The 19,296-nt window shown below is 40.5% G+C and overlaps 1 protein-coding gene across 2 annotated transcripts in view; it reads left to right on the top strand.

The window, feature by feature from the left end:
• Positions 1–19,296, top strand: part of Tbck (TBC1 domain containing kinase) — a 158,271-nt gene that overhangs the window by 129,471 nt on the left and 9,504 nt on the right. For both annotated transcript variants that reach the window (XM_021157536.3, XM_029474919.2), the window contains exon 25: positions 11,013–11,172. In XM_021157536.3, the coding sequence (XP_021013195.1) occupies positions 11,013–11,172 (160 nt within the window). The remainder of the gene's footprint in view (positions 1–11,012; positions 11,173–19,296) is intronic.

Raw genomic sequence — 19,296 nt, 5'->3', positions numbered from 1 at the left:
ATACCCTGTGGTTGAGGTGTTGAAGCTGCCTAGTGCCTTTCAAGCTAGAAAACTGCCTTTTAAAAATAATCCACATTGTGGACTACTTCATCTCATTATAAAACAACTAATATTTTCTCCTAACTCTTCAAATTGAATCCTACTTACAAGTAAGTAAAGGCAAGGGGGAGTCTGTACAGTAATTAAAGATGCACAAATTTAGTGCTTAGAACCATGTTAGAATGTAAATTTTTAGTTGTCATCATTAATATCAACTCGGAAACTGTAATTCTCTAAGGTGCTCTACATAACTTTTAAAAAGATATAATACAGTTGTTTGATAGGAATGTAAAACATCAAAATATTTTATACTGAAAACAAAGGAATAGGAAAGACAGTAAGAGAAAAGATAGAAACAAGCAAAGAGCATTACCCACATTGTCTCAGGATAAGACAAGACAGACTAGTATCCTTATAATGTGTGTAGCCCAGCCCCAGGCTTTAGAAAATGGCCAGAACATATTTATAGAAGGAGAAGAGAGCAAGATAGCTGTCCACAGCCCCACTGCCTCCCCACCCTCCAAAGTAAAAACATTTAAGAGACAGTTGGCAGTGTGTGAGCCCTGTACATTCTACAGTTGATCTCATGCTCTTTCCATTTAAGCCCTCAAGCAAGCCTGTACTCAGAAGAAGGCACGACAATAAGGATTTTAAACTAAACACATTTCCTCATGTAACAGTCTTTCATTCAGCAATTATTTTATTGTCTTTGTGTGCCAATCAGTATACCAGATATAAGAGAGCTATTTTTTTTAAATAAAATGACAAATTCTTTGCACTTATAGCAATTGCAATTTAATTGGAAAGATAGAAAGTTGTTTTTACATAGCAATTAGAGCTGTTGTAAGTAAATAGGGCCTGTTAGTGATCCTCCTGCCTCTGCTTCCCAGGGGCTGCAATTAAAGGGGTACTCCACCAGACCCGGCCTAGAGGGAACATTCTAAGCAGAAGAAAGAGCAAGGCCAAAGACCTTAGCATATTAGCATGCTTGGCAGTTTGAACCATCAAGGAGACCAGCAAAATAAGAGATGGAGTCAGGAAATAAAGAGGTACTAACACTGTCAGAAGTAAGTAAGTTAGAAATCTACAATGTGGTTTAGGATTTATTAACATGCCCTCACTTTCCCAGGTAATACCAATTCCTGAGTCCATCGTTGGACTCAGTTGACTTGAGGACTTAAATGCATGTCTTGCTTTAGAATAAGGGATGCCAAGAACAAGTACATTTCAGTGAGCTAAGTTTTAATAATAGCTGCTGTTTACAGGTTGCACCACCCCAAGTGTAGTGCTAGTAGTCCTAAGACGTTGAGTCTTCAGCAACTTTGGTTGGTGAAAAAAACGAAGCTTCAAGAGGCTAAAGAACCATGTAATGTCCATCTAATTGGCAGCTGGTAAAGCTGACCTCAAGCTGCTAAGCTTTGTTGTGTTTGCCAGGTTCCTATTAGACCCTGCATAGGCTGTTAAACATACAAAACTGAGCTGAGCCAGTTAACACAAATCAATGACCAAATGTCATGTGTTTTGATTCTCAGCGTATGTATTCATTGAGAAGCTATCCACAGTCCTTCACATTCTACTGCTACCCTCAGTACCCATATGTACGCACGACCTGGTCAGCAGCAGAAAATCTCTGCCTGCAGAACTGTTTAATAAGTACTGCCACCAAAATTAAGAAAAACTATTTTAATATTTTTAACTATTTAATAACTATTGAAATGTAATAATGTACTTTGAAGGAAAAGGAGTATTGGAAAAGTCCTTTCTTTTTATGACTTAATTGGTAAGATTTAATCCAATCAGACATTGAATATTTCTTAAAGCTACTAAAATAGTAGTTCTTTTGTTTTAAATCTCTATTATATGTATTTATTGGGGAAGGGCACATGCCACAGTGTGCATGGGAGATCAGAGGACAACTTGTAAAGCTGGCTTTCCTCTTCCACCATGTGGGTCCTGGGAATAAAACTTGGGTCATCTGCTTGGCAGCAAGCATGACTTACTCACTAAGCCATTTCAGCAACCCAGCAGTGATGGCTTCAAACTTACAGCAATGGGCTAGGATCTGATAACATGTCTGACCTCCTTGGTACCAGGCACTTATGCAGTATATAAATAAAATGAAAGCAAACACATAAAATAAATAAATCTTAAATAATAAACAAAATGTAAAGCTATTGAAATCCTTATAGGACCTATGAAGTATTACTGTATGATGGATAACTCGGTTCATATGGAGGTAAAACTTTACAGTGAATATAGGTCTAGTATTACTCTACCAAGATACTTTTAAAATAATTTCATCTCTTCCTTACCACAAAACAGGGAAAAAGGAACATTCTGTGAGTTCCTTCTCTAAAGAAAAGTATTTTTGAAGTATTGATGCATCTCCACATCTTGTTCCGCCTTATGCTTCTGTTCTGGTTTGGAAGCAAGGTCTCCTGAGCGCACGCTAGTCTCTAACTTGCTGTAGAGGGGCACACGGGACCAGAACTAAAACTGCCTCTCCCTCCCCAGTGCTGGGACCCACCAGGTCTGCTGTCTGCTTTGTTTTATAAAGCCAGTAAAATGAAAGGCTAACATAAGTCTCCTTGGGTAAAATCTTTCTTCATTTGTGTTTTAGGGATAATGAATTTCTAAAATTACATTTTAATCTCATTTTTCTAACCTATGTAAAATAATTGAAAATTGTGAAAAGAAGGTGGAACTCTTAATCTTTTTTGTTTATTTTCTTTTTTTTTAATTGCATATTTTCTTTATTTATATTTCCAATGTTATCCCCTTTCCCAGTTTCCCCCCCTCCCAGAAACACGCCTGCTTCTATGAGGGTGTTCCTCCACCCACCCACCCACTCCCACCTCCCACCCCCATTCCCCTACACTGGGGCATCTGTCAGGCCTTCATAGGACCAAGGACCTCCTCTCCCACTGGTGCATGACAAGGCCATCCTCTGCAGTGTATTCAGCTGGAGCCATGTGTACTCCTTTGTTGATGGCTTAGTCCCTGGGAGCTTTGGGGGGTCTGGTTGATTGATATTGTTGTTCCTCTTACTGCAGCTTTACAAACCCATTCAACTCCTTCAGTCCCTTTTGTAACTCCTCTATTAGGGAACCCACGCTCAGTACGATGGTTGGCTGCTAACATCCACCTCTGTATTTGTAAGGCTCTGGCAGGAGACAGCCATATCAGGCTCCTTTCAGCATGCACTTCTTGGCATCCACAATAGTGTCTGGGTTTGGTAACTGTATGTGGGATAAATCCCCAGGTGAGACAGTCTTTGGGTGGCCTTTCCTTTAGCTCTACACTTTATCTCCAAATTGCTCCTGTGAGTATTTTTTTCTCCTTCTAAGAAGTACCAAAGCACCCACACTTTGGCTTTCCTTCATATTCCTGTGGTCTGTGAATTCTATCCTGATTATTTGGAGCTTTGGGGCTAATATCCACTTACCAGTGAGTGCATACCATGTGTGTTCTTTTGCAATTGGGTTATCTCAGTCAGGATGATATTTTCTAGTTCTATTCATTTGCCTAAGAATTTCACGAACTCATCATTTTTAATAGCTGAGTAGTACTCCATTTTGTAAATGTACCACATTTTCTATATCCATTCCTCTGTTGAAGGAACTTTGTGCCAATTTAAGGAAATGCCTTTGCAGACTGCTTAGGGCAGCTGCCTGGGATTCTATAGATGCTGCAGTCATTTAGTTATTGTCCATTTTGGTTACTGGTAAAGAGAAGTGCATTATAAAACCAGCATGAAGTGCCCTCTGACTGTGTCTGGGGACAGCAAAGCCAAACAGTAGACTGCAGACCAAGAAAGCTGAAGGCTGCAGCCAGACTGCATGCACTGGGCAGTAAAACTCCACCCAGACTAGAAATACCTCCTAAAGCCCTCACAGAGGCAACAGAGAAGGAAACAGCAACGCTTTTGCTGAAATCATATTTTACTTCTCTTTCTATTAGAAGCTTGAAATTCTTCTAGGTAAAGCTTTCTTTAGTGTAGCATGGAAATTGTGGAGAAAGGCAATAGAAAATATTTCTGTGTAGTGCCATAAACTTTATGAGTAATGTTAATGGCTTCAAAGGTAATACCCAGCCCAACTGTTGTTTGGTAGCTATAAATATTTGGAGTTTCAAATTTCCTGAAGTTTGCATTAAAGGTGGCCTTAGTCATGCAAATGTGGGTCCAACTGATGTTATCTGTAAACAGGAAGACTTTGAAGGAGTGTTAATCTCATTTGCTTCACATAAAGAGTGAGTTTTACAACTTTATTTCTAATGCTCTTGGGAAGAAAAAAGGGGAAGGAAGGAGGGAGGGAAAGATGGACAAAAAAAGGGAGGAAAGGGAAAATAGGCAATCCAGGTGCAGGCTTACACTTCCTTTAAAATCAACCCCACAGTCTGCGTTACTACCCCATCCTTATTCTTAGTGGATGCTAATACCGTTCCTTCTACTATGGTCTTAGAATGTGTTTCTGACGTTATGATCAAAGTGCTGCAGAGAGGATACCTGTGGTCAGAGGAAGCTGGCTCATAAGCAGGCTCTGCAATATTGTGTTCGTCCCATGTAAGTTTGTATCCGGTCTGTCTAAACTAAGCATTCCTTCATTTGGAGTCTCATATCTGAATGGATCTTCTGTGATGTGGGTGTACAGTAGTTACTGCAGAGGAATAGCTCTACTAGTTGGATTAATAGTTGTTAGCGTTACATTAGCAGTTGATACCATTTGCTGATTTAGTCCTAGATCCAAACCAGTTGGTCCTGTTTAAAGACATTTGCTAGGCAACAGGGATACAAAGTTAAACCAGAGCTATATAGTCACGTAGCTAGAACAGACTTTTAAATAAATTATCACATCTCACTGTGATGTGAGTCACACCCAATACGTCTGTCTCAGATGGTGGCTACTTACATCACAAGTAGATTTGGTAAGCAGTGCAAATATATATGCGAGCATTTGAGAATGAGAATACACTCCATAGAGGATCAGATCCAGAGAGGTTAAGGACACATTGAAGAGATTACAATAAAATGAGAGGGTCATCATTGAACTACATGAAGGTTAGAAATGAGATTAGAGTTGACTTCCTGGGAGAATTTCAGTTAGAGGAATAGAAGATTCAGTTTTATATTTTGAGGAAAGCTACCAGAGGGCTGTAGAGAAAGGCCTAGTGCTCCCTCCCCAGTATGCCAAAAGAAAGAAAGAAAGAAAGAAAGAAAGAAAGAAAGAAAGAAAGAAAGAAAGAAAGGAAGGAAGGAAGGAAGGAAGGAAGGAAGGAAGAAAGAAAGAAAGAAAGAAAGAAAGAAAGAAAGAAAGAAAGAAAGAAAGAAAGAAAGAAAGAAAGAAAGAGAAAGAAAGAAAGAAAGAAAGAAAGAAAGAAAGAAAGAAAGAAAGAAAGAAAGAAAGAAAATGGTTGGTGGTGGTGGTACTGCTGCTGATGATGATGATAATAATGGTGATGATGGTGATAATGTTGGTAGTGGTGGGCGGAGGCTAGATGGGGGTTAATGGTACAGGTAAAGCTGGAAGGATGGGGGTTCCTCTGATTCACAATGTATAAACATGACTTTTTACTTGCTGGCATAGAGTGAGGTCACGAGCTTTTTCTTAATAAAACAGCTTTGCTGTCACCCTAGGTAAATACCCATGCTGGAGAACATCTAGAGACGTGAGCTTCGCTCTTCTTTTCTACAAATGTGCCCTGAGGAAAGGGTGCTCAATGCATTGGTGCTTGTGAGCACTGCTATAGCTGGGTCCCTGGCTGGAGCGGCCAGAGGCCCTTACATATGTACGCTGACACTGGTTACTCTAGGCTTGGCGCAGTTCTGAGATTAAGTTCCTTAGTAAATAGTATACTTTACTATGCATGCATGCTGTATTAAACACAAGAAAGAAGTATGTGTCCTTCCTCTAAGCTGTTTAGAGTTTTGATGGAAATCATGCTCAGTATGTTTAGTACAAGGTCACATTGCTGTCATGAGCCATACACAGATGTCTACTGTGGGAAATAGCTTCCCAGAGGAAGTGAATGAGCACTGAAGTACAAGTAACAGGTAGCTCCTGACTTGTAACCTTAGTACTCGGGAAGCAGGCACAAGGAGCTCGCAGGTGCCGAGGCCCTGTCTACGGAAAGGAAGTGTTTAGGCAGAGAACAGTTACAGGGACCCGAGCAGAGGCAGCTGAATGATTCCACCTGGAATGGAGGTTATTAGGTCCTGGGTCATGAGGCTATACTGAGCACTCTGGACCATGGCAGATTCCTCAGCAGGAATATGGTCACCTGGCCACTTTGTTACTTGTTTAGATTTTTAACTTGGAAGAATGTGAATAGACTGGATTTCTTGGTGGGAAAAAATGGAAACGTTTAGAAAGCTTCCTCAGCAATACTATGAGCTCAAGGTAACTGGTGTCTTGGCGGATTGTTACAGGAGAGATAGGAGGATGAGAATCACTGAAATGGACACTGCGTCAGTGGAGGCCACTAAGGAGGTGCTAAAAGTGAGATGTTAACTTTGGATTACAGGGCACTCATGATCCCAGTTCATGTAATAAGAGAGTTCTAAAAAAAAGTGATAACAGCATTTTTCATTTCAGTTAATACTACTCAGTTATAGATGGAGAAACCACAGCTTAGCTATGTTTTCAATTTTGGCTATTGGTATAGATAGGTACAGCCTTCAAATGAGCTTAAGGAGCTCATTTTTTACATTATTTAAATTGGTTAGCATGGGCTGGGGAGATGATGGCTCAGTGGTTAAGAGCACTGATTGCTCTTCCAGAGGTCCTGAGTTCAATTCCCATCAACCACACAGTACCTACAGTCATCTATAACAGGATCTGATGCCCTCTTCTTGTGTGTCTGAAGACAACTACAGTGTACTTATATACATTTTAAAAATAAATAATTCTAAACTAGTTAGCACAGAAAACAGGCCAGCACAGAGATATCTATGATTTTATAAGCGGTGAAGTTGGTATGGTCTGATGGAGAGGCTTAGTACCCCTGAGTGCAGTGCCTAATAAAACACTGTTACTATGAGCACTCACATATTTACCTATATGATATAATCGCATAATACACGGGACTCATTTTTTTTCTATCCTTTTTAACTACTTTTGTATATTGTTGTATAGGCAATGTTAGCTACCCTCATCCTTGCTGTGACCCAATACCTGACAAGAAGCAACTTAAAGGGAAGACAGCTGCCTGTGGGGTGGTACACTCACTATAACACATCTCTGAATGTGAAAATCACTTACCCCATATTTGTGAGTTAGCTGACATGCAGTGGCATTCTTAACCTTAATAGTTAAATGCAGAAAATATAGGTATTTGCCTATATTAGGAAAGCAGTGCATCTCATTATTTTCCTAACTACATACAGAAGTATGTATGTTCAGCTCCAAGACCACAGTGCTAGAGAATCCCATACAAACTCATCTTTCACAGCAGAAAATCCAGAGTGCTTAAAGCATTAGAGAGTTTATCTCAGCACACTTGACAACAACAAAACAAACAAACAAAAAAGCTTACATATATGTGTGTACATATATTTATGTGTGTGTATGTGTACATATACACTTAAGTATATTCTTGTATTTGTATCTTCACAATACAAAATGTGTTCAGTATGATATTGTTGTCAGCTTATCCAGAATCAGCTAGGAAACGAAGCTCCAGACAGATCTGTAAGAGATTCGTTTCTAGGCATGCCTGTATGACATCACATTGAGAGGGAACGAGGCTAAAAGTGGGTGGTACCATTTCTCGGGCTTGGGTCCTGGGCTACATGAAAAAGAAGACGTTATCTGAGCACTGAGCATGGGCGTTCACATGACTGTTTCCTGATCTTGGTGCAGTATGACCTGCTGCTTCAACGTCTTGCTGCCTTGATTTTCTGTCATGGTAGATTGAACTAGGAGGTAAACAAGCCCATTCTTTCTTGTGCTGCTTTTTCCCCAGTATATTTTGCCACAGCAACAACAACAACAAAACAAACAACCAAACAAAAAACTAAGATACTCAGTATTTGTGATTTTGAATCTACAGTTTTTACAAAACACATTCAGCTACATCCTGTTACAGTATGTGATCACCTCTACGGTGTCCAGAAGTTCCAATACATCTTACTGCCACCCAGATAAGGATTTGTGTTGTGAACAATGAACATAATTACCGAGGACCAACGTAAGTAACCAAAATTGTTTTCTTCCTTGTCAAACATACTAAGACAAAAGAGACTGCTTGTTGTAATTGCAGTGACTGTAACTAGGCCTGGCTCTTTCTCCTCTGCTGTTTGCCAGTAATGCAGTTATGGGTGGGAGATGGGGAGGCTCGACAGTCCTGTGTGTCCAAACATCTGTGCTCACTCAGTGTCTGCCTCTTGACAGTGTTCTGGGAAGGGTGTCCTTAGATGGTTTCCAGGACTGCACTACATGAGGAAACTGTGGTCTAAGGCTCTGCTCCTTTGTGTTTTGTCTCCTAAAGCATGATGGGAAGAAAGACTTGAAGTATTTTGGGGTTTGGACAGAACTTTCCTCTTCTCCAAAACTCATCATATTTTGTCAAGCATTTTGACATTTAATCCCCATTTTAAAAAATCAAACCATAAAGCATAACAACAGAAAATTCTGGAAATAACAAGTTTATAACATAATTTTAGTGACTAAAAGGCAATATAGACAAGTCTCCTTGAAAAGTATATACTAAATATCATATAAAAATTATTCCTATGTGTCTTTGATTTTAGATAATGATGTTGAACATTTATATGCAGATGAATTACTTTTAAAACCATATATTCACAGAATTTAACTTTGAGCAGTTTTTCTTCTAAAGTAGATGATTCTAGTTTTTTTATTATATGGTATTGTATTATTCTATATAGAGGCATTCAAATGTGATTTTTATGTTCTAAACACTTCTAAGCATTGTCTTTTCTCGTTTTTGAGAAAGAAAATAAGATTAATCCAAGTTTTCATCAAGTACCTAGCTCTGCCCTCCACACCATCTTCTCTGCCAGCTATAGCATAAAGTAGTAGGATTATCTAACACAAACATCATGGCCAAGGGGCACCCTTTCCCTAAGGGCATGTCTGAGGCTGTTCAAACAGGAAAGAAGGAACAGGTGGGCTGTGTGGACATGCCTGTCCCTGCGCTTAGCTAGGATAGATCTGCATTGATTTTGCTGCTGTAAACCTGCTAAAAGTCAGGTGGATTACAGTCCAGAAGCGCTGGCTGAAAAACACAAGTTCTTACTGGCAGCTGCTGCAGGCCTGCTGAGAAGAAATGAGCTCCTGGTTGGCATTTTAAATACCACTTTTAAGGTATCTACTGAAAACAAAAGCGCTTAAATATTTTTAAGTATTTTCAGGGTTCTTATTTTTAAAGAGCCCATTGTTCCTGAAGACCACCATTGAGATCTAGGATAATTGTTTTTGAGAGACTAATACCACCCGGGCAGTGGTGATGCACACCTGAAGGTTAAGGGTCCTCGACCTGTGTTTATAAAGAGTCTCCCCATTCTACACTTCTCTAAGCAAGTCCACTGAGATTCCAACATGAATTGTATCTCTCATCATTTTCTCAGGATGCATTTGATTATTTCTTTTAATATTCGTATTAAATGTTTTCTTGTGCCTGCTACCTTCTAGAAAGGAGGAGCCAGGATCTGTCCTCTCTCCTTGAGTGAGGAGCGGGGAAGCCTGCAGCCTGAGCTCATTGATAACTACTGTTTCAACATGGATGTTTCCCTCCCACACTGAGACATGCAGAGGGGAAACAGTACTTGCTCGGATCATAGCCTTTTAAACTATCACTTATCTTAGTCCCTTATGTGACACTTAGGGGAGGGGGCTCTATTGAATACAGAGATGGCCTTTCATGGTAGTCAACAGTGATTATTAAGAAAGGAGCTATAACCCAAATTTCTCATTAACTAGGTGCACAGTTTCCTTTGTGCTTTTCCCCACAACAGCACCCAAATGCAAATCCAGTATGCTGCTTTTCTGCTTAGAATACATGGGTTTTCCTTACTGGCAGAAAAAATATCGTTCTCATAAACAGCACAGGCACAGTCCAGCCTCCACCTCCCTTTATCTCAGACTTAAATTCCACGGTGTTGTCCTTCCCTGCCTTAGCTGGGTATATGCTCCCTCCTCCCCACTGTGACTACAAAATCTCCACCTCAGCTCTCCATCCCTCCTCCACTTCCTTCCACTTCTTTGTCCTAACTTTTATCCATTCTTCAGGATTTCACTCCCTCAGCAACCCCCCCACCCCATCCTCTCAAACCAATGTAATCTATCACAGCAGCAGCTCATACATCTCTTTTACAGTTTTCTGGGTATAACCATGTCCTTTTAATTTCCAAAGTTCTATTTTTAATTAATTCATCTGATCATACTCTAATTAGTAAAGCGCGCGTGTGTGTGTGAATGTGTGTGTAAGTTCCTGCTTAATGGATGACTTTATTTCCTAAACTAACAGTGATAGTCACTTAGAGCATCAGAATTATAAAGTATAAGAAGCATAAGATATGGCGCCTTCTGGAGGATATAAACTCAGAATAATGGATATGTCAGCTGAGTTTGTTGGACACATTAACCTGCAACAGAACAGTTTCCAGCTGGGGCTGGTGACCTCTAACAGTTCTAAATGGAGTCTGAGTTAGCATCTACTTTGCAAATATTTTTCAGTATCAAATTTGCCCTGAGACAGTGGACTTTGAACTATGCCCGGTTGTGCTGGTGAACTTGATAGCACACAGGCTGTAGCCAGTTGAGGACCATGGCTTAACTGGGTCAGGGTTGCTTTCAGTTTCCACTGATGAGTACGTCTCTTCCTTTCTCTGTTCCACTTTATTTTGAAATTTAATTTTCTTCCTCCTTAGAGAATCTCACTTTGTTCAAATAAAATACTCAGGTGAACATGGAAATTTTTAGAAAAACAGTTTTCCTTAAGCTCCCTGTCAGCTTCCTTCGTGGGCACATTGCAGGCAGCATCAACATCCCGTTCAGCGCAGCATTCACGGCAGAAGGAGAGCTCAGCCAGAGCCCTTACACCACCATGCTGCACAACTTCAAGGGGAAAGTCATTGTGGTTGTGGGCCACGTGGCTAAGCAAACAACTGAGGTAAGTGTCCCCAGAGATGTCCTCAACTGTTCTTGCCTACTGTCTAGGTTGTCGAAAATGTGTTTCTTCAGAGTTAGTCATAGATAAGTCTAACTGTATGGATCTGTCTGCATTCTTACCAAGAGGAGCAGGCCTCTTATGGAAGCCTTCCCCCCCCCCCCCCACACACACACACACACTCCTGCCTCCAGTTTTCAGCATCAGGATGAATAGTAGGAAGCTTAGGAAACCCCAATGGTAGCTTCTGATGTTGTTTGTCAAAAGTCTGCATGTTAAGACCTTAGTTGTAAGTTGGGTAATACTTAAAGGTGGGACTTAAGAGTGAGCCCCAGTGGGAAGTCCTGTGGTCAGTGGAGGTCTGCCTATGTAAGTGCCTGTGGGACCCAGTGTGAACACCAGTGGGACTTCTACAGTACTACCATCCGCAGTGGGCACTGACTGTAGGCCTTTGGGCTCCCTGCCTTTGCAACTATGAGCAATTACACCTCCTTTATTTATAAAATTAGCTGCCTCCATTACCAACAGTATTATGTTATATGAAATATAAATTAATATGACGGCATAGGTTTTCGGGTTTTTTTTTTTTCCTAACTGGTTTTTGACATTTCAGAAGCACAGAGAGAACTTCTGTGAGAGCAGCAAGGCTGAGCGCAGGCTCTGAAGCCACCTTGGTGGGGCCTGTTGGGCTTGGGAGACTTCTTTACCCAGAAACTCAAGGGCCAAGTGTCCGTCAGACCGTGAAACAAGAGTTGAGCATATTGAGAGAGGAACTGCTGAATAATTCTAAGCAAACTGGCAAATAAAAAGTACATGTGATGACCAAAACTGCCACCATCAGAGGGGGGGGGGGAGGGAGGGAGGAAGAGAGAGAGAATATGAATGAGAAGAGAGAGAGAGAATGAGAATGGAGCCTGCTGTGATTGGTGAGGCAGACCTTTAATCCAAACACTTGTGAGTCAGAAACAAGTGGATCTCTTTGAGGTCAAGGACAGCCTGGTCTAAACAGCAAGTGCCAGGGCTATGTAGAGAGTCCCTGCCTCAAAAGAAAGAGAAAAAGAAAGGAAGGAAAGACAAGACAAGACATCAGAGATGGCTCTTGGTTTCTTGCTCTAACTATTCTCTTTTTCCCTTTACTCTCTCTGTCTCCATGTGCTTATGGCCGGCCTCTGCTTGCTTGCTCCATTTCTCTCTCTCTCTCCCTCTCCCGCCTCCACTCCCTCTCTCACTCTCTCTCTCTCCCTTTCTCTACTACCCTCTCAATTCCCCCTCCCCATGCCCTGAATAAACTCTATTCTATACTTTAAAAAAAAAAAAAGACATTAGAGACTACAGCATACAAAAGCCAAGCAGGGCAGGGTTGCAGACGACATCTTCAGAGTCAGTAGAGAACATAACTGTTGTGCTGGTGCAGAGCCTGACCCATCCAAGCCTCTCCAGAAGGTGTAAAAGAATCTTCCCCAGGAAAGTAGCAGTTACTAGGTGCTAGGGAAGACAGGCTGAGCTGTCCCAGATTTACCAATCAAACAAACCCCATGGTGCTAGGGCAGAATGAATAAGGAGACCAAGGAAGAGTCAAGGAAGAGCAACATTTGTTGGAAAATTGGGAGTGGAGTTAAAAGTATTCCCATTCAATTTCCTTTATGTCTCTGTTAAAGGGACAAACTTTAAATTTGTTGGGCTTTTGTTTGTTTGTTTGTTTGTTTTTTAATGTGGGCAATATGAGAATGTGAAGAATTTTGGTCATAGTCTTTATCCAAAACTTGGTGGTAAAGATGGCTCAGTGGGTAAAGGTACTTCCTCCAAGTCTGACGAGGTGAATCTAGTCTCTGAGATCTACATAGTGGGCAAAGGACTGCCACAGGTTGTTCTCTGACTTCCGTATGTGTGTGTGTGTGTGTGTGTGTCTGTGTGTCTGTGTGTCTGTGTGTGTCTGTGTGTGTGTGGAATGTGTGTATGCCTTTTCAGCATTGTCTTGTCTGTACCGGACAAGGCCCATCCACTGCGTGGTACCACACCTAGATTATGAAAATGGACAAAAGAAGCTGAGCATCCTGTATTAACAGCTGCTTCCAGCTCCTGCCACCGTGACATGATAGGCTATATACCTTTGCACTGTGAGTAAAATAAAATCCCTTCTTCGTTGCTTTTGTCAAGTTTTTTTAATCATAGCGAAAGCACAGAAGTGGATGCTCACAGTCAGGTATTGGATGGAACACAGGGCCCCCAATAGAGGAGCTAGAGAAAGTACCCAAGGAGCTAATGAGATCTGCAACCCTATAGGTGGAACAACAATATGAACTAACCAGTACCCCCAGAGCTCGTGTCTCTAGCTGCATATGTAGCAGAAGATGGCCTACTCGACCATCACTGGAAAGAGAGGCCCCTTGGTCTTGCAAACTTTATATGCCCCAGTACAGGGGAATGCCAGGGCCAAGAAGCGGGAGTAGGTGGGTAGGGGAGCAGGGCGGAGGGAGGGTATAGGGAACTTTCGGGTTAGCATTTGAAATGTATATAAAGAAAATATCTAATAAAAAATAAATAAATAGATAGATAGATAGATAGATAGATAGATAGATAAAATCATAGCAAAAGCAAAAGTAGCTAAGACAAGGTAGAATTATTCTATCCATTTCAACTGAGAGAAATTTGGGTTCAGTTTACCTAATGCGCCTACGCAGAGCCCCAACCAATCACGATACGTCTTCTCACTCTGAAGTGCTGCCTTTAGCTCAGCTCGAGAGCCTTGTGCGTCTGAATGCTGCCATGTGCCCAGGCTTTAAAACTAGCTCATTCTGACTTCATGCACAGCACAGCAGTTCATCCCAGTGCACCAAACCAAAACCTTAAGTACACTTTAGCAGATTATGGTCCCATTTTCATTAAGTAGTCACCACCATTCAACAGTTTCTAATAGGTTTAAAAAAACTCTTTAAACTGCCAACTGCTTCCAAACATCCTGATCATATTAATCTGTGTCATTTATCTAATTTTGCCATAAGGTAAAACATATCTGTCAATACATAGATTATTTCTGTTAAGACATCAATAATCTGTTATGTACAAACCAATAAATCTAAGTTCAAAATATTAAGGAAATACAGAAAAAATGCGTACTCACATGTGGTATAGGATCGGTAACCAATGAACCATCTTATTCTAAATTAGCATCATGGTTAGTAGAAGTCATGTACTATTAATTTCCTTTTACATCCCTTTTGCCGTATCATTTATAGGCAGTAAAGATTAAACAAATTATACGCACAGCTACCAATGCTTCAGTCCAGTAACCAGTAGCTCATTTGTGATAGTTTTAAATTGGGATAAAGATATATCTTTAATGATGTTTCCCAGCAAAGGTCAAAGACAACTTCAGACACTTATTGGTACTGTTTCGTATTTTCCTCTGCTACCCAGACCTGCACAGCAGTATAGGTGCTTCCCTCATAGCCACTGAATTAAATGCATGTCATTTTGAAGCATTGAAATTCCACTGCGTGTCTGTTTGCGCTGAATATCTTCTCCTCACTCTACTGCCCATTGCAGATCCATTCTCTGCCCGTCTTCACACTTCTTTCTAGCCCACAAAAGAAAATGCCTGTGGCTTCTAAATCCTAGTTGTTTATCCAGTGAGAAGCTCTGAGAAGTTATGGGTTAAAGGGCATGAAGCCTTCTCTCCTGGAAGGCTTCTCGCCATGAATCTCTTATGAGCCCCTGGGTTCTTTGTCTCCAGGAATGGTAAATTTTCTTCTGCCAGCCTTGGTTAGCACTGCCAATGATAATTCTCCAATACACACTCCCCCATTGCTCTGTAATTCTCTCTACCTCAGATTATGCTGAGGACATGTTAGAACCCAAGCTGTCATAGGACAGTATTTAAAATATGTGAATTTGTAAGCCTAGCTTTGATGCTATGCTAACTTTACTAGCTGTGTTAATTTGGATAAGTATTTACCTCTTCAAGTCACCATTTGTTCAATTACAAAATGAATAAAACAGTTTCAACTTCAGAATTAATGTAAAGGTTTTTAACAAGATATGTAAAGTTCTTGAGGAACCTAATAATAGTGCTCACTATATTTATACATGAGTTTTGTAGAAGATCTGGAGTTTGAGTTTAGGAGCATAGCAACAAAACAGGTACTAACTAGCCCAGCCCTGCCCAGCTTCAGAGCTCAGACAATGCACTGTGCTCAGGGTGGTGTGGCCGTAGACTGATAAGGCAACCATTCCCCCACAGATCAGTCTAAAGAAACAAGCACAGTCATTGGATGATAAAGGAGTCAACTAAAAACAGAATGACAATCTTATGTGTGTATGTATGGTCCTCAATACCAGAGTACAAAACAATGTAAAGAAATAAACAGTGGAATTAAATTATACCCTAGACCAAGTGGACTTAAGATTTCTGCAGAACAATTCATCAAACAGCTGCCCAATATACATTCCTCTTAACCCAACATAGAACATTCTCCAACATAGAGTATGTAATAAGCAACAAATTATTCTCAACAAAAATTTAAAAACTGTAATATCACATATTTTTGTTAACAGTTCAAAAAATAAAAATCAATACTAGAAAAAAGTTTTATAAACCACAAATGCCTATGAGTTAACTTATTTTTGAATAACCAATGGATTAATGATGTTAAGAAAGTTTTAAATTCTTGAAATAAATGAACGTGGTACTACAATATACCAAAGCATATAGGACTAGGTGTACTTCACTGAATTGATGCAAGAATGATTGAGTGTATGCAAATCAACAAATATGATAAGACCACACAACAGAATGAAGTGCCGAACCATATGATCACCTCACTGCTGCTGCACAGGGAGCATTTGACAGCAGGCAGCATCTTCTGTGTAACAGAGGTGCTGAGCAAACTAGGTATAAAGATAATAGAGACGGCAGCTAAGAAGGCAGCTAGCAGTATATTGAGCAGTGCACATCTGAGGGCTTTTTCTAAGACCTGGCACAAGACTACGTTGCCCACACTTATTCAACCTTATGCTGGAAGTGTCAAAATCACAAAAGAAAGAAGCCAAATTATTACTGCTTGACATTGACGTGATTTGTACAGAAAACACCCAACCTACAAAAGAATGTACCATAACTACTGAAATCATCAGTTACAGACACAAAATCAGTAGTAATGCTGTTTGTCAATAGCAAATAATATGAAGTAGAAATCAAGCATGCAATCTATTATAGCCAAAGAAATGAAATCAGGGTTGGGGAGATACTCCAGTTGGTAATTGCTGCTAAAGCCTGAGGACCTGAGTTCAATTCCCCACAGATCATATGTAAAGAAAGCTGGATACAGTAGTGTTCTCTAAGCCCAGCACTGGTGATTCAGAGATGGGAGAATCTGCTTCTGGCTTACCAGACATTCTAGCTAAATTAGTTCTCCAGGTTCAGAGAAAGACCGTGTCTCAAAAAATAAATCAGAGGTGTCTGAGGAAGATACCCTCTGTCAAATCTGCCCTCCATACACATATTCACACATGTGCACATCAAAAAACATGAAATCAATATGCCAAGGAAACACACCCCTGTTCGTTATAGTCAAGAAGTAGAAACTGCCTCAATGCCCACCAGCTGATGAATGGGTGAACCATATGTGCTAAATACCTACAGTAGATTTAGCCACAAGAACAATGAAATCCTGCCATTGCTGACAGTGTGGTTAAACTGGAGTTTATTATGTTAGGCGTAATGTGCTAGGCATAGAATGCCAAATATTGTGATCTCCCTCAGATTGGAATCTAAAAACCTTGGACTGTATGAAGTAGAATGTATAATAGTGGTTGCCAGAAGTTGAAGTGAATATACTGACAGTTACACATCAAGGTGAAGTGTGCTGTGAATGTAGATAGCATCATATAGAGTCCAAACACTAGAAGAAACGATTTGAAGATTTTCTTATCATAAAGAGATAATAAATGTGTAATGAACTAGATATTATAATCAGATCTAAACACTACACAATCTTTACAAATGTTGAGACACTGTTCATTAATATATTCATGCTTTGTTTTTATATATGGATTAAAACTCATTTAAAATATTTACTTTGGAAAACAATGACAAGGAATTAATGATTTGAGAAATGGTGAAAACTGCACACTCCATCCATTATAACAAAATATTGAGTAGTAGGGCTTTAAAAATAGAGATTTTTCACCAGGTGGTGGGGTCACATGCTTTAATCAAAGGACTTGGGAGGCAGAGGCAAACAGATTTCTTGTGAGTTTGAGGCCAGCCTGGTCTACACAGAACAGCCAGGGTGATACAGACAGAAACACCCATACACACACAGAAACAGAGACAGAGACAGGCAGAGAGAGATTGAAATTGATTTATTTTCTCAGTTCTGGTTTGGCTCGCCAAATTAAACAGTTCCCAAGATTCTGTGGATTCAGTGTCTAGAGAGGCCCTGCTTCCTGGTTCATAGATAGCCATCTTTTCGCTATGCCTTCCCATGGCAAAGAGGTAAGGAAACTCTCCAGAGACTGTTTTATAAGGGCACCAAGGCTAGGGATATAACTTAGTGGCAGACCCCTTGCCAAGTGTGAATGAGGCCCTGTGTTCAATGTCTAGGATGGGGTTGGGGGAGATGAAGGATGGGTGGGCATGTGAGCAGACAGACCGTTCATTTATAAGGGTTCTACCCTCAGACTCCTATCACCTATCCTAAGCCTGTCCTCATAATGTTATTACTATGGCTATCGAAATGTGAATTTAATAAGAACAATAGAGACCCAGGCCGTTGCACTCTTCTCTTATTAGTACTGTCTTCCTCCTTTGCTCAAGCTCTTCCTACTAGTCTTGAGGAGATTATCCTACTACACCTGCATGCTCAAAAGAATAAATGATTCCTAAAATACTTAAAGCCAATTGAGCATACAGATTGTCTCTATAGAAACCACTGTAATTCAAGATAATAGCTACTTAATTCTTCAAATTCATATATTTTATCATAATTCCTATGCAGTCTTTTATATTTTTAGAAAGTGGAGTATATGTCTTTATCATTGCTTTCAAACCTGTAGATAGAGAATGGGCAGCATCCTTTGTTGGCTTGCAGGTACTCCCTTCCCACTTTGTCAGCCTGTTTGCCCTTACTGTGGCCAGCCTTGGACTCCTCCTGTCTCCCCATGCTGTTCCTGTCACTGAACATTTCAGTCTGTGGGTTTATATCATATGAGAAGGAAGGTTTTAATATTGCATCTTGAACACTGTGTAGTGTTGAACACTGCATAAATGTTAACAGTGAAAACTCTTCTTCTGGCTGACTGAATGGTGAGCAGTGCTTACTTTGATAGACCTATGAACTGAAAACTGCCCTGTCCTATTCAGGAGCCACTTATCCTCATAGCTTTTCCATCCTCAAAGTCCTATCGAGTAACACGTCATCACATCTATATAGGAATGTAGTAAAGGAGACCCTGACCCACTAGTCTAGAGTTCAACCATTTACTTACCATGTTTACTAGAAGTATTATTCTCTTTAAGGTATGGTCAGCTCTACAGCCAGCTCATATCTGTTTTCCATAACAAATGTCAATCCATCCTCTGGGCACTTACTTGCTTGCCCTGCTAAGAAGAAAAGTTATCTTGTCCCAGTATGTTATTCTACCTGCCTGCTCTGCCTCCCACCACGTAATTACTCCTCCCCACAGGGATGTGTGCGGCTCAACAAGCACAGGGGCCCTCTCGCCTGACCTGCAGAGGTTGGAACTTGGCTGTGCTCCATCACAGCCCTAAATCTTTTGAATCTGAGTTTTTACCATATACATTCTATGCATAGTCCACACCACACGATAGGGCCAGGGCTGGCACACAGTGTGGGTTTACCATTGTCAGTTGTCTAGTATAAACAAAAGATGAAAAATGATTATTGCTGAAATTCACTTCCCAAATATACAGATCAAAGGGAAATAGACCAGAAGACTCCTTGGGCCTCCTGACACACAGTGTTATTAGATGATGGAATTTTATCAGAAATGCTATTCTCTAACACGAGCCAGTGTGCATTTTCTTAGAAATAAGAACTATTTCAAATAACTCCGCTATCATATTTGCTTTTTAAATTTTTGCTCTACAGAGATCACTGGTGGGAC

This window comes from Mus caroli, unplaced genomic scaffold (assembly GCF_978045245.1).
Source record: "Mus caroli unplaced genomic scaffold, Mus_caroli_1 scaffold_3, whole genome shotgun sequence".
Classification (NCBI taxonomy): Eukaryota; Metazoa; Chordata; class Mammalia; order Rodentia; family Muridae; genus Mus; species Mus caroli.
This window is presented reverse-complemented; position numbering and strand designations above follow the sequence as displayed.